This window comes from Conger conger, chromosome 6 (assembly GCF_963514075.1).
Source record: "Conger conger chromosome 6, fConCon1.1, whole genome shotgun sequence".
In the NCBI taxonomy this organism is placed as follows: domain Eukaryota; kingdom Metazoa; phylum Chordata; class Actinopteri; order Anguilliformes; family Congridae; genus Conger; species Conger conger.
The window spans coordinates 36,847,015-36,863,769 of NC_083765.1; the positions used below are offsets into that span (position 1 = coordinate 36,847,015).

The window sequence follows — 16,755 nt, forward strand, 5'->3', positions numbered from 1 at the left end:
AGTGGATGGGCTACAGTTGCCGAAGACCAATAAGTAAAAAACAAATTAGTGTAATAAACACCTAATAAAGTGGTTACTGAGTGTAAATATTATGATGGAAGAGTTTCTAGACTGAGACAGGCTGCACTGTGCCTTGTTGCTTTGTTACGGATATACCTATCTGGAATTTTCTTGAACCGTCTTCCTAAGACTAACCTTACAACCTCCACAGAACCTCTGTCTATAAAGGGGGCATGCACTCTCACTGCAAGATCCTTTATGTCACCCAGCTGTCATAAATGAGACACCTCCTCCAATTGGCATAATTTCTCTCCTGTAGTACTGTGTGATGTTTACCCAAAGGTTTTGTTTGATATGTAGTGTACATGATTACACTAAAATAAATTATTACACATAGGCTATGCACTAATAAGCAGTAGTACATGTATGTGCCTGCAGCAAGGTCTTCCACTACTATTGTAAATTACTATTTCAAAGTTGTTTGTTAATATCCTCACATGAAACTAATAAAATGAGTGTTGAGAGGGACTGCTGGGTGATTCATGCACTGTTGAAACACATGGATTGGCCATCGTCTGATATTAGGGAGGGCAAAGTGGAGCTTTAGAATGTAGACCGCTGTGTGTGCACGTGAGCTCGCCAATAGGTTTCTCACAGAAAACGTAATTTGTCCACTTTTTTACTTTACAGTAGAGGTGATCAAACTTACAATAACTAAGTGCTAGTGTGTTCTAAGCCTTTACTGGTCCCTGTACGATGTTAGCATGATTTAGCTAGCATACGCGAATAGCACAAAGCCATACAATTTGCTTTTTAACGGCACTTGGTCATTCGAACGATATAAATAAAAACATTCGATTAAGTTCGACGGCACCGGAATTTTCTGTCGTACCGTCCATAAATGGCAAAAGTCCCACCATAGGATTTATTTAAATCTTTAAAAGTTATACATTTTCTGAATCGTCATTAATTCATCTTGTTTCTATCAGTGATTCGGCGTGATCGGACAGTTCTGTAGCTATGTAAATGACGTCAGAAGGATACAGCACTGTTATTTGCTACCTAAACTTTGACGCACGCTCGAGAGCGTTAACATGATTGAAGTCTGACATGTCTATTGTCAAAATCCATTGAAACTATGAAAAAGTAACCAGGGACTTTAGACTTATAAGGCTGGACATACCGAGTACCCAGCAAAAATATTGACCTGGCTCCAGTCACACTTTTGACAGTTCGAACTGCCACCAACTGCCATGTATGAGCGCGTGAAGTAAACCAGCAAAAGCTATTGTTGTGTCACCATTTTCGAGCTCCATATACGTAAAGAATGGAATGGCAGTGAAATCTGCCTGTTTTTCGGTGCCGTCGGGGTCCAGCATTTAACATTGATGGAATGCTGGTAAAATGAGCGCTTAAAAGCCACAAAAACAGTCATTTTGTCACATTAAAATTCAACCTAAGCAGAATTATTGTCCACCACACGTTAATTTAAGGTTAAACTGAGATAATAATCATAATATTCATGTTGATTTCCGGAAATAAATTTTTCGGTTGTCCTCCCTACTGATATAAGAGCTGGACCGTGCCAGCCCTGACTTTGGCTGAGACTAATTGGTGTTAGCAGCACCCAGGCCTGGAACGGTCATTGGCCGACCAGGCACTCGAAAGTCTGCCTGCTGAGCCCCACACAGTGTTTTCCCAAAAGCATCTCTCCTCATACGGAAGCCCTTCCACCGACATGGCGGGATTCATAACTGAGACGGCACTGCCTGTCACTCAGCAGTGGCGGCAAACGATCATTTAACAAGCCCGCCCGCGGGGGGGGGGGGGGAGCACTCACTGTAAATCCTGCCTCCGCACAGCAAAAATCTATCCAATTGATTTAAAACGCGCTGCTTTTCCTCTTCTCTTCACGTGGACAGATGCTTTAGCCAACCCAGACAGACTCCCAAGTCATGCTGATTTGTCGGGCCCTGGAAATCTCAACCACAAGTCTTCAGTCACAAGTTCTGTTGCCTTTTAAGTGAGATATCTGCCCGATTCGCTTGACTTGATGTGCGCACATGCGTCGTAATGGCAAACGTGAACTGGAAACCTGGCCAGGCAAATTCAGTGAAGGAGAAGTAGTGTTACAGTTTGCAGCCTTTGCACGCACAAAAAATATAGTATAATTATCATGTTGTATAACAGTGTAATTGAGGTAAATTATTATTTTAAGATGTGTGTGTACATACAGTACATACAGTATATAAGCGCTCACACACACACACCCACACACCCACAAACAAAGGCTTGGCTGATTAGCTGAGAAGTGTGTATTATTTTTCTATGTATGCCGGCTATGAAGTAGCACAAAGTAGCAAAAGTTGAATCTCCATTCTAAATGAATGTGCATTTACGACACAATAAAACAAACATGGTCAATGATGATTTAATGATTGTTTTGCTGTACATTGCTTGCAAGCCACCTGTTACAATATCATACTTGATACACAGTGATGATGATCTCTAAATCACATCTCAGATACTGTAAGGAACAATGAAATTCCACTTTTTTTGCCATGAAAATTTTTTTGACACCCTTATGTTTGGGGTCATGTCCTGTTACAATATGAAAGACCATGTTCAATCATTTGGTTGGATCTGAACAGATAAGATGCGATAAGAAGGTTTCGGAGAACTTCTGGATTCTGCTGTTGCTGTCAGCAGTCACATTTTAAGTAAAGACAAGTGGTTCTACTTCCAGTGGTAGTCATATATGCCCAAGCAACAACACTACCTGCACCGCAGTTTGTTTCGGAGATGAGGTGGAATTATTTGAATCATGAACAGTTCCTTTCGTTCTCCACATGGTCCTGTTTCCATCATTTTGGTACAGGCTAATATTTGTCTCTTTTGTCAATAAGTTCCTGAATGCTACAGTTTTTTACCCTCAGAGGCCTACGCATATTTTGGTCCATTTTCTCTCTCCTTCTCTCCTCATAACATGAGTCTGCCTTTACCTTCACCAACAAGTCATGGCTCATTTATTCCAGAACAGTCTCAGCTATGTGAACAAACATTTAATTCTATTATACACTTACTGAGCACTTTATTAGACCTGTACACCAGCTTGTTAATGCACTTATTTAATCAGCCAATCATGTGGCAGGAACTAAATGAATAAAAGCATTCTGACATGGTCAGCTGTTTTTCAGACCAAATGTCAGAATGGGGAAGAAATTTGACCGTAGAATGATTGTTGGCGTCAGACAGGATGATTTGAATATTTCAGAAACTGTACTGAACCCTCTGAGGTTATGTTAGTCAGGTATTCTCTTTATGGTCATCTTTGACACATCTATGCCTGCATTCTGAAGAGTATTCTTGATCTGTTCCTCAGTTGAAAAGGTTTTTTTCTTCACAACTGAAAGTATTCTTCAGTCTTCCACTGCAGTTGTCTACCTGGTTGTTTGCTATTGACAAGCTCACCAGTGGATTCTTGCTTCCTAACAGTGCATCGTTATTGTTGTATTCTAGCTGCCAACCATGGTATGCTAGTTGGTAAATTGATGTATTTTTCAAGGGTTCAAGTTATAGCTATGCGATCATGCTAGCACTCGGAACTGTACTTTCGTCTAGGGTCCTCATCGCACTTGTCTCAGGGTTTGATTTGCACTTCGTTGTACGTCGTTCCGGATAAGAGCGTATGCTATGTGTGTGATGGGATGTGATGTAATGTAATGCATCAAACAGTCGATTTTAACACAATGTTTTGGCCGTGTCTATGATCAAATTGATTTTTCAGCCTCGCATTTCGGCCCGCTTTACTGACATTGACGCTGGTCCTCATGTTGAGAGACAGACTCAAAAAGCAACACTCCAAATTTGTTATGTGTCATGACCGTACTTTCCAGCATTTTTCTGCTGTGTTCTGACTCTCTTTGTGTACGCCCCACTTCTGGTCTTTGGATTATCCTTCTGTTTTGATTCCAATAACCAGTTATCACCAGTTCTTGGATTATGTTCTTTACCATTGCCTGTGTGGACTGCCTTCTTGTGTTTGGACTTTTGCTGGTGACCTCTACCATGAACTTAATTACCTTGTTATAACTGATTACCTGCATTCGACCCCTGCCTACCTGATCTGCTTGTCATTTAATACAGAGTTATTCTACCTACTTCTGGGTTGCAACTGGTTACCAGAATGAACTCTAGACCTTTTTGCTAACTCTTTTTGCATGAGCTGATGATGCATACAAACAGCTCCCCAAGAAACGACTGAGCAGCCAATTTCCCCATTCCTTTTGCTCTCCTAGAATTGGGGGTTTATGTATTAAAAGGGTTGTAATTCCTACATAGATCACTCAGAATGGATATAAATGCCCTCGCATTAAACCTGACCGTCTGAACATTAACCGTACACATTGTTTTATTTCAAATCCAATTTGCTGCTGTATACAGCCAAAAAAACGAAATTTTGTCTCTGGCCCAAATATTTTTCATTTAATTATCTATATGAATTCTTATACAGTAGTAATGTTTAGTGATATTCTACATTGCTATAGTAAATAATAATAATATGGTATTTTTTATTGATAAAGTGTTAGTAATATGGATGTTTATGTGTGCTTCAGGAAACCTGGGTTATCTGTGATCTGGGGGCTAAAGATCTTCTTTTGTTTTGCTATTTCCTCTCTGATGCAATATGTACCGAGATGTGTGAGAATACACTATACTTGGTTAGAGATTATAAAGCACTGAAATCCTTACCGCTAAAAACCACCAAACTGGTCATTATAATGGCAAGTATGATGTTAGCAGATCATGGTGGGGAGTTGTACTTACTTACTGTCCTTATTTACTTACCTTACTTACTTATCCTCCCTTGCCCATATGAGTGGATTTTAGTCCTCCACTGACTCAAATCCCCCCCCCCCCCCACACACACACACACACACACATATACACACACATTCTACCAAGCAATGCTTCTACTTTGCAATTATCACCCCCTTCCTCTTGCTCATCTCTCTCTAGATGTTCTGTTTCTCTCAAGATAGACACACACTCACTCTCTCTCACACACATACACACACACACACAGACACGCTCAAGCTCGCTATTAACACGTTTGGACTGCAGGTTTCCCATTTGTCATTTCGCACCCAGTTTCCTTCCAAAACATCTGCTTTTGTGAAACTGTGAGCCCGGTGGGCTCTCCCCACTCTGAAGCCCCTCCCATGCACTCACCGCCTACGACTTCCTTCAACTCACCTGTCCTGAACTCGTCTGAGGGACTCTGTTCTCCTTCCTTCCTGAATACAGAGCTTTATCTCCTCCCTCCCTCCCCCCCTCCCTCCCCGTTCTTTCTGTTTTGTGATAAGTTTTGTTTTCAGCAATTAGCAGCTCGGTTTGAGACCAGGCCCCCGGTCAGGGGCGATCTTTGTGGAAATTGCCTGCTTTGGGGAAACAGATTGCATCCCATGTCGTGGCATTACCTTGGGGACAAACAGACTGTGGGGAGGAGGGGATCAGAGAGAGAGAGAGCTCCGGGTTCAGAGAGGAACAGGCTCGTTCTCTACTACATCAGCCTTCCAAACAGCTTGTTTTAACCCCGTGACAGAGACGGAGGCGTGCTTCGGGTACTGCTCGGTAGAATGTTAAATCAACTCTTTCTGAGTGCATATGGTCCCTGTTGCAATCATACAGACTCATTTAGCTTAATTAACGCTGGGAATTTCACTGTGTGCAACCAATGAGGTACTGCTTTGTGCATGGAAACAAGAACTTTGGTATGTATATTGTATACATACCCTCAGCGAGCACTTTATTAGGTATTTATTTGACTTATTAGACTTCTACTGCTGTAGCCTATCCAGAGTTATGATGGGTTGTGTGTTCAGAGATGCTCTTCTGCATACCACTGTTCTAATGTGTGGTTATTTGCGTTACTGTCACCTTCCTGTCAGCTTTGACTAGTCTGGCCATTCTCCTCTGACGTCTCTCATTAACAAGGCATTTCTGTCTGCAGAACTGCTGCTCACTGGATTTTTTTTGTTTTGTTATTGCACTATTCTTTGCAATCTCTAGAGACTAGTGTGCGTGAAAATCCCAGAGATCGGCAGTTTCTGAGATACTCAAACCACCCTGTCTGCCACCAACAATCATTCCATGGTTAAGATCACATTTTTTCCCCCTTCTGATGTTTTATATGAACATTAACTGAAGCTCCCTGCCACACAATTGGCTGATTAGATAATCGCATAAATAAGTAGGTGTAATAAAGTTTAAATGTTCCTAATAAAGTGCTTGGGTGTGTCTATGCCTAAATATGATATGTGTGTGTTTGTCTGTCTGTCTGTGTATGTATGTATTTATGGAGAGAAATGCTGTCATATTACCCAGTTGTTTATCCCCTAGTAGATCTTGATATGTAGGACATAAAGGATTAACTATTATAAATATTTATATAAATACTATAAATATTTCATCCTTAATTAGATATACAATCAGAAAAAAGCATATAATCTCTAGATACTACCTGGCTGCTCCTATAGTGTGCAAATATTTTTTTGTGAGCTGTTGAACTGTTCAGTTTACAAGTAGATTTAAAGTATTACAAATTCTGTTGTTGTCTTGCCCACGCACATCTCTTTGGAAATATTGAACAAACTTTGCCAGACTCAGTTTTCTTAAGCAGAAATTGGTTTGAGACATCCCCGTGCATTTATATTGAATGCTGCATGCATAATTCATCACCACCCCCTGAACACTGCATAGTGTACACATAATGTCTTTCTATTCTTGCTTTGTGTACATTTCTTTCAGTGCACTGTAAACGGTATACGCTTCACTCAGTACTCTTTAGAGCAGGGATCATCAACTCTGGCCCTCAAAATCTAATTCAGCCTTGGAATTATTTTCTCCTGGGTTATTAGTGTTACTTACCTGACTCCCAGGTACAGGGAGGTTGGAAAACCAGGAGTCCTCGACCATCAGGGACCGTGAGTTCCCGATCCCTGCTTTAGAGTGTCCATTTTAAAGCTTAACATTTCGCTCAACACATAACGTGTCCTCTGCACGATAGACTGTATAATCTCCCCTTCAAACAAGTTTCCCTGCAAATGACAGTTTCTTTCACAAAGTTGATGTAGTTTGACATGAAAGCGCAGATTTGTTAATGCGTTTATTGTGAGGGGTTTTCGGGGGGCTGTGCGTGGAAGCAGCTGGCGTCAGACAGGAGCCCGGAAGTCCCGCCAGGGCTGCCGTGCCCTTCCAGTGAGATTTCTGGAACGTGTGAAAAGAGAAAATGGAGAAAGGGTTTGTATTCGGGCTGAGACAGCAGACGTTTATTTTGCCGTTTGGGTTGTGACAGATGGATGGTGGGAGAGAGACGAGAAGCAGAGAGAAAGGGAGTGAGATAGTGAGAGTGCTGGTTGTGTGGTTTGTGTGTTAATCTGAGCCCTAAGTAAAACCCTGTCTTCGCTGAAAGCGGAGAGCAGATTTAGCAGAAACAAAGAGTCGGTTTTATCTTTTCTAGCCCACATGAAAAGAACAATTACCCAGCATTACTGTGAAAACAGTATTCCCATATTACTCCACCCAGCCATGTGTAATGACGGCACTGATATTGGAACATGCATTATGGAAACAAACGGCTTATTTTCCTCTTCCCCTGACTTGTTAGCGGTGCAAAACAAACGGGAGAGGAGTTTGGAAACTCGACGAGCTTCCGCCCAACTTTAAGTTTACCCAGCATTCCCCAGTGCTCCCTTAGCATGAATGTGAGGGATGGCCGAATTGTCAATATACGCTAAACGCTATCTATCAAGCCTTTCCCGGCCCCAAAGAGCACTTCCCTCAAACCCCCCATCCCCACAACCTTACCCAGTCTCCAAATAAACCCAAGATCCCTCCTCCCCAACCTCCCATTATCATCTCTCCCTGAACCCTCCTCTCTTCCCCCCCCGGGACACAAACGGGACTGTCCCACAGTAAACGTTCAGGAACGTGACTATGCGCTGACCTGCTCCGATCCTCGTGCAGTTCCAGGCGTCGGTGCAGGAGGGCTGGACCGGCGTGGTGCTGAACCTGACGGTGGACGACCGCGACGACCCAGCGACGGGCGCCTGGCGGGCGGCCTACTCCATCATCAACGGCAACACGGGCCACAGCTTTGAGGTGCACACCAACCCGGACAACAACGAGGGCATGCTGTACGTGGTGAAGGTACGAGAGTCTTTCTCTGTTTCATTTACTGTGTGCAACAGGGGGTCATCAAATCTGACCCTCAAATCTACTGATTTTCTACTGAGTGCTACTGATGGGCCAGACTGTCTTCACACATGAGCGGCAGCTAAAGGGAGGGCGGAAAACCAGCACAAGTATATGAGATGAACTTCAAAAAATGTATTATTATTATTCAAATACTTTATTTTTTCTAATAGTTCATTTGAATGAACTTAAATGGGATTATTACCCGCTTCTATTCTGTATTCTGTATAACATAAGAGTGAATATGAAGTGAATAATTCGAAGTGGTATTTCAAATACTCTGTGTACAGTAGGATAGTACATAACGCAAGCATTGAAGAGCAGGCAGGCAGCCCTGTATTTCCCTGTGCCACAGTAGTCCTTCTCCGTTACGGAGCTGAAGTTCCTGGAGTGACTCTCTGCCACCCAAGTCTATGACAGCAGTGCTATCAGAATGCAGTGTGTGGCATACCCCAGCTATCAGTGCAGAACATCACTGCCAATGAGGAGGCTCTAATTCACTCTCCTTTTTTACCCTCCCCCCCCTTCCTCTTTTCTTTCACCCTTTTTCTGCCTCTTTCCTCTCACCTCCCTCACTCCCCACACTCCCGTCCCTCAGCCATTGGACTACGAGAGCACGGCGTTCCACACGCTCCTGATTAAGGTGGAGAACGAGGACCCCCTGGTGCCGGACGTGGGCTACGGGCCGAGCTCCACAGCGACGGTGCACGTGCAGGTCCTGGACGTCAACGAGGGTCCCGTCTTCTTCCCCGACCCCATGATGGTCACCAAGCGCGAGAACGTTCCGCTCGGGAGCTTGGTCGCCACGCTCAACGCCACAGACCCCGACCTTCTGCAGATACAGTCCGTCAGGTGGGTGTCATCTGTGTACCGCCCGTGTGGGGAAACACTGGCCCAAAATGTCCACTCCCCTGGCTGTGAAACTAACCACTCTTTTTACAAATGTCAATGTCATCAAGGTTGTTTTTGTGGAGAGGCTAAATTAACTTATGCCAGATCCCATATGAGCACATCCCACGCTGTGAAAATGATACACGAAACTACCAAATAACATTAAGGTAACAGATTGCAGATTGCAAAATTATTATTTAAAAAAACTGTGAACTTACCTTTTTCATTTTACTGAGTAAATAAGGGTTTCATTTTTTATCGTGTACACTTAAAGCAGATCATGGCACACATTAAATATTATTATTTCTGGCAGATCGACCGCGAGGGTGGGGCTTGGCGGGGGTGGTTTCTCCCTGCAAAGACCACGCTTTTCGGTTCCTTAATAAGCGACAGGATGACACAGTTTTCTAAACTTCACTACTGCCTGTGGTGCAGATTGCTGATTTCAGCAATACTCATAGGTATGAGGAAGCAGCTGACCTTGGAATTATAAGGTTCAATCTGCATTCTGAGATGTTGAGCTTCAAAGATACCAAAGTGAATGGGCTCCAAGCAGATACAACCTTTTACATTTAGCATTTTTACATACCTTTAAACAGTCTTTTTAGTGCCCTTTAAACAAGATATTTTTAAACAACTGATCTTGGTCAAAAGATAATTCTCAGGTCTCAATTCCGGGAGACTCCTGGACCTACTCATGTTTATTACTGTACATGCACCTGAGTCAATGTAACGACTGTCATGCTGTATTATCACTTTTAAGTAGTTGAGAACATTGAAGTAGATCGACTTAAAATAATGCAATGTGTCACCTCAATAGCCACTGTACTGGAGCATACAAATGACTCAGTAATAGTCTCTACAACAGTAGTTCCCAACCCTATTCCAGGAGATCTACTGTCCTGTAGGTTTACACTCCAAGCCTAACAAAGAACACCTGATTCGACTACCAGAGACCTCGATGAGCTGGTGAGGCTTAGAATAAGGTCACATTTGAGTTGAAATTAAAAACTATGGGATGGTAGATCTCCAGGAACAGGGTTGAGAACACTGCTTGGCAACAATAACCAAGAGCAATGGAAGTTTTCTTAAGTATTCCCTGTAAGTGTGAATCGTATTCATTGTGGGATACATAGTGAATGTTTTAGTGGTATTTTTAGACTTAAATTTATAATTATATTACTTGCTTTGCGAAAAAGGGAAAAATATGGCTAATGAGGTGAATCAGTTTTACTCATTTCTTGATTTGCCAGTGTGGTAAGAAAATTTTGCAAGCAATTTTCTACCTGAGAGAAAAAAAAATAAGATTTTAGTCTAAGACTAAATCTCTTCGTAACATGTTTTTCAGTGTACAATGGCCACACTGTCCACCATAGGAAAGCAAAGTGCCAGCATTGTTCTACTTGTGAGAACCTTGTGAACTGTACATGTGGGCTGAGTCACCTTTCACACGGAGCATTACCGGAATCAACTATGAAATCCTGAAAGCTTTTTTACATTTGCGTAAAAAATGAGTGCATTACAGTGAAAATATAGAGAGAAAGAAAACCTGGTAGTTTGCAGAGAAAGTAATTAACTTTTCAGGGTGACTCATGAGACCTTTACTCTGAGAATGTAGAAAGAGGATGCAGCCGGAAGAAAGGGGAGATTGAGAGATGGACCCAGACAGGGAGAATAACAGAGAATAATTTTTTCATTAAAACGGTGTATTCATGGCAATGTCCCACATATTCTGAAACATGAATTACAACTTTTTTGACCCTTGGGAAATTGTTTGAAACCTAGTAATGCAAAACCTTGAGAAAAAGCTCAGAATGATCCACTTTTTACTACTTTGCTTAACCCTTTCCTCTTCCTGCTCTCCTGCTGAATCACAATCCCATTCCCGTACCCATGCACACACACACACAAACACACACATGCACACACACACACACACACACATACTCGCTCAAACGCACATGCATGCATGCACACACTCACAAACGCAAACACACACACGTGGTAAATTCATATAAAACACTATAGGAAATGATCTGCTTGCACAAGCATTTTGCCGAAGTTAAAACATGATTACTGCTCATTAGCACAAATTTACAGTATAGCACATGCTTGGTTTTGATTAGATTCGGTTAGATTAGATGAGATGAGATTGAACTTTATTGTCATTGCCTTCTCAGGCAATTAAATGCGTCCTCTGCATTTAACCCATCCTCGTTACTTAGGAGCAGTGGGCAGCCATATAACGGCACCCGGGAACCAGCTCTGGTTCTGAGGCCAGTGCCTTGGTCAAGTACAATAGCAGGAGTACACCAAGGGGCAATTTAGACTCTTATATTAACCTAATCTGCATGTCTTGATGAGGAAATACAGCATGAAAACTTACACACCTGTTGCACCAAAGGCAAGGTGATCATTTTATGAATCCATGTCATTGTCAATGTTTTGATTTCTATGTGAAAGTTAACTATCACATTGCAAAACAAAACGATTGCTTTGTCTTTGGAGCATAACTATGTATGTGTGCATGTCTGTGTGTGACTGCGTATGTGTGCGTGTCTGTGTGTGACTGCGTATGTGTGCGTGTCTGTGTGTGACTGTGCGTGTCTGTGTGTGACTGTGTGGGACTGTGCGTATGTGTGTGTGTGTGACTGTGCGTATGTGAGTGTTTCCATTCTGCATTTCCTTCAGGGGCAGTGTGGCTATATTGTATTCTCTGTCTGGTTCTGAATCTGATTCTCTTACACTCCTGATTCAGATCCCATCACTGGCCTTACTTACTGTGAGCTCTCAATTCTGTGTATAAAACTAAACCTATCCCGCCCTCAGCCCTAAAGGCTCATTACTCTACCTGTATGTAACAGCAAAATTGTTCTGTCATTTCCAAGAAAGGCAATTGCTCGGGAAGTCTGTTAGCAATCAGCCTTAGAGAGCAATTACATAAATTTTGTGTTTCACTGGAATCTTCCCTTGTCTGTCTGACACGCCTATTACATTAATTGCGTGTTACAGTAAAATCATTCCCCAACTAACTGAGATGACAATTACAGTAACTGCCTGTCAGTAAAAATCACTTTGTGAATCTGTAAAATGATTTAGTAATTGACCTGAATGTTCATTGCTGTATGTGTAGGATGCAGTCCCTACATACCTGCTTCTATTACTCTGTATTATTTAATATCAAGTGTGCAATGGTAAAATAACTCCCTAACTGTCTAAAAGCCTATTATTTTAACTGTGTGCAACAGTAAAATCATTCCCTAACTGTCCAAGAAGCCTATTATTTTAACTGTGTGCAACAGTAAAATCATTCCCTAACTGTCCAAGAAGCCTATTATTCTAGCTGTGTGCACCAATAAAATCATCCCAACTGCCTAAGAGCCCCATTACTGAAAGTGTGACTTTAGTGCTTGTCTCCCTATAGTTCCACTGCTGCCTATATCTTTATGCGAGGACAAAACAGCCATCATTTTATGAGCCCAGCTTTTGGCATACTGTAGATTTGTGCCTTTGCCTGAGCTGCTGGTGAGCATTTTATGTAAATACACCCCAGCCACAAATGACCTGCGAGATAAAAAGCCCTTTGGTTGCGATGTTTTCGACGCAATCATTATTATTTTTCAACCAAATGAGGTTCCTTTATATTCCAGGCATGCACCAGGAGTTTTATTCTGCCTTCATTCTATCTGTGTTCTTATTGGAGGACCGCACTTTGCTGTTTTTTACCCCGCTGTTCGCTTGAAGTCAGGGATTAAAAAGGCCTTTTATCTTTCAGCTTTGTCTGTACTATTATACACTGCCGAGCATCGCCGAAGCAAATGTTTCAACAAATGTGAAAACAGTGATCATTTAAATCAACTGTGAATGATTTAAATATCTTAGCCAGTCAGTGTTTTCATTATGCATCAGCTAGTCCACATAAGGTGCCTTTTAGTGGGCACTTCTTATCTCAACTCTGATACTGTTTGCGAGTCTGTTAGCGCAAATAGGATAATATACCGTGACTCAAAATTACAAATACAGACCAAATATTTCACATAATTTAATATATATACTGTACGCAGCAGAGGAAATGCAAAAAGAAAGTACAGTGGCGCCAAGACAGAAAGAGAAGATATAAACTCAGGGAGATAACCGTTAAGTGCTGGTACTGGAGGCGTGGTGTTATTAGTCATTCTGAAACGGACACAGACCCTCACCCAAGGAGACGATAGAGTGTGGAAGGCAATCGCATAGAAAATGGAAGTTTCCGGAGTAATGAGACGCCCAACAGGTTGCGTGTGAAAAAGGTCCTGTGCAGGACGCTGAGAGCCTGGCTAGAGCCGTGCCTGTGAAATGGACCAGGTCAGCTACCCTTGAGGCGGGAGAGCTGGAAAACAGTGCGGTGGTGCTTTGGAAACGGCCCCGCCCCAAGCATTTAACGCCGTGTTTCTCGCTGGGCCGTCGCCCGCAATATCCTCCGGAGGCCTCTTGATCCGTCGACGCTATCCATCTTTCCACAAGCACAGCTGCCGTAGTCAAAAGGCACTGCCCTGCGTGACACTGGGTTTATATAGGCCACCGGGTCTAAGATGAATTAGCTTCGCTTCCTAGTGTTTCCTTCCTGTTAATGGTGCCACGTAATTAGCAGAAGCCTTTGTGAATCAGCCTGAATGCTTAATGATCCTTATTCACACAATGCAACACAATTATTATTTTTTTTGGGGGGGGGAGTGGTAAACTCGGGAAAAGTACATCCATCAGTAGCAGAGAAACAGTTCCCAAAGCGGTTTTATGAATGCTTTCTGACTCCCAATTCACTTTTTTTAGGGCGGGCTGCACCTCTACACTGCAAGTGTTATGTTTGTGTGGACCCCCCCCCCCGGCACCCCTCTAGCATAGAAATTCTGTTTGTTGGCAGCCTGTAGCCTTCCCCTTGTAAAATGTACCAGGTTTAGTTCAGGATTGCGGGAATGATCAGTTCACCATTTCTATCTTTTAGGTGAAGCTCTTTTTTTTTAGTGTAGCTCTTCGCTGTCCTCACCCATCTAACAGTGACCACAGCATGTTTATTTCTTTGGCAGCCATGTCTTCTTTCTAAAAATGTTCAGGCTGCCTGCCAGTGGTTATACTTGGTCAGAATCAGTCTCTGGTGCACTCTTCTCTCCAGCCCAGTCTCATGGCCACACAGGTACACTTTGCTCTCTTTTGAAACCCTTTCATCTCACAGCACACTCTCAGAAATAAATAAGAGTGCCGAAAAAGGTACAAATGTCTCAGGGGGCAGTCCCCTGTAGACGCATAAAAGTGTACCCCTAGCAAGCAATATATACATTCTTAAAGGAGTACATGGTGGTTGGACACACTTTCTAGGTTTTTATATGCAATTTGCACATCAGGGCTTTGAAGAAACACAATGAAAGTATGAAATATGTTCTTTAGTTTTGGAGAGGTAAGCGTTTTTATTATTTATCGTCCTATTTTCAGTCGGTTGAGAATGTTCTCCTCGTAGTGCGTCATGCAAGGATAACCATTCCCTAATCCATGCAGTTTGCGCCGCTGGCCTACAGACAAGGCAATGCAAATATTTGACTAACGTTAGGTTCACTTAAATTCGACTTTGATCCTTGAACAAAAATGTACCTCCACTGTCGCTTTATTTTTGAGAGCATACAGTCCCATCACATGGGTTGAAGGAAGCCATCTCAGATGAAACATCAGGAAGCAGGTTGACAGGTGGCCATTTTACTGACACTGGGCTGCTGAAGAGTGATTGGGAGAGGTCATCCCAGCCCACAGTTAGATATCGCCGTGGGCGACTGGTGGCCACCCAGTCACCCAGTGGAACAGTGCCTTAAAGCATGAGCCACCCAGCTGCCCCTATATATCAGACCAACAGAGCTGGAAAATCCAGGTTCAGAGAGTAAAAGTTCCCAGTATTTTGTTTCACTTACCTGTATTTGATAATTAGCACAGTTCATTCAGGAGGTAGAACCAAGTAGTTAATGGGTGGAAGACCCACATGACGGGACTTTCTGAACTTTCAACCTCCTCAAATCAACGTTATATATAAAGCACTTGGTGTGACATCACGTGCCGTAGCTCCAGCTGAGTTGAAGTGAAAGCAGCTGGGCTGCAGCTTTACCAGGGAAGTGCGGAAATCAGGCTCCTCTATCCTCTGGGATCAGAAATGTGCTGCTGCTCAAGGCTCTTCCCATAGGATTCTGGGAAACACAGGAGCCCTGGTCTCATATCAACCCGGAGGAGTAAAGCCCCCTTCACTCCCTCTCTCCCTTCCTCCCTTCACCTTTCTTATCTGTCTGCCTCTTGCTTTACCTCTCTATGTGTTTCTTTCCCTCCCTCTATCTTGCTCTCTTGCTTTGCCAAACCTCTTTTGATCTCACATAGCTGGAGAGGGGGCTTTGAAGTGTCATGCAGGTGAGCAAGAAAAAATAAATAGAAGAGGGAAGGAGGGGGGAGGGGTAGAGGGAGAGGGAGAGAGGAGGGACAAAAAATGGTGGGGTTGGTTGGGGCCTCAACCTGGAGTAGCAGGGTTAAAGAAAGAGAACATAACTGGTTTCACTCCTGTGCTGCACTCTCAGAAAAAAAAAAGGTCCTTGAAAAAAAGAAGGCTTGTCTCTATGGAGCAGTGGTATCCAACCCTGGTCCTGGAGAGCTGCAGGGTCTGCTGGTTTTTCTTGTTATTCTGCACTTAATCAACTAGAGCAGTCAATTTCACAGTTAACTCACCTCACCTGGTTACTTGGGTCTCAACTGGGTTCTGATTTTAAGGTGAAAATAAAAACCAGCAGACCCTGTAGCTCTCCAGAACCAGAGCCAAGACATAGAGGAACCCATTTTAGTTGTCTTATGGAACCTGCTATAATAGTTGTGAAGTTCCCAGACAAAGAACCATTTTGGCCGTTGAAGAACCGTTGGAGTCTAGATACGATTCTTCAATGATATCCCATGGTTCATTTTGGAACCATTTTTTTTGAGAGTGTACCAATAGGCACAGGGTTTGTTGAGTGATCACGAACAACTGCCATCCCACCTGTCTTAACAGCTTAATTTCAAAACAACATCAATGCCATTACGATCTCCTCACAAATCCAAAACACCTTTGAAGGCCTGACTTCTCCCTTCCCTTGTTATCCTCCTTTCATCTTTTATTATTTTTTCTATTAGATCGACATCAATTAAAATTACATGCAGTGATTCTTGAAATCTTCATATTCCCGTCTGCGCTCATGAAATAAATATGAGCGAAGGAAGCCGATTTTGAGTCAACGCGCTTGTCTCTGCAAAAGCCAGGAGGAAAGATTACAGAGGTTCCCTCCTCCTTCCCTCTCTCTCTGTCTCTCTCTCTCTTTCTCGAGCACTGTCTCACGTTAGTTTCCTAATGAATCTAAAGACGTTTAATTTAAGGCATTGAGGTAATTAATTGAGTTGATAAAAAAGGCTCGTTGGCATAGTGCATGTACTCCTCAAGATCAGGGAGTGCAGAAGCTAAATATAGCAGCTTTTGATATGTGTAATTACATTTAATCTTCTGTGCGGTATATATAATGCAAAGCTCTTTATAGAGCTATAACCAGTGCAGTGTGAAAGGGCTGAGAAGTTAAATGA

General features: G+C 42.8%; 1 protein-coding gene across 3 annotated transcripts in view; it reads left to right on the forward strand.

Moving 5' to 3' along the window:
- The window catches only part of cdh13 (cadherin 13, H-cadherin (heart)), a 487,792-nt gene that overhangs the window by 401,094 nt on the left and 69,943 nt on the right, over positions 1–16,755 (forward strand). For all 3 annotated transcript variants that reach the window (XM_061246305.1, XM_061246306.1, XM_061246304.1), the window contains 2 exons: positions 8,029–8,211; positions 8,855–9,108. In XM_061246305.1, coding sequence (XP_061102289.1) covers positions 8,029–8,211; positions 8,855–9,108 — 437 coding nt within the window. The remainder of the gene's footprint in view (positions 1–8,028; positions 8,212–8,854; positions 9,109–16,755) is intronic.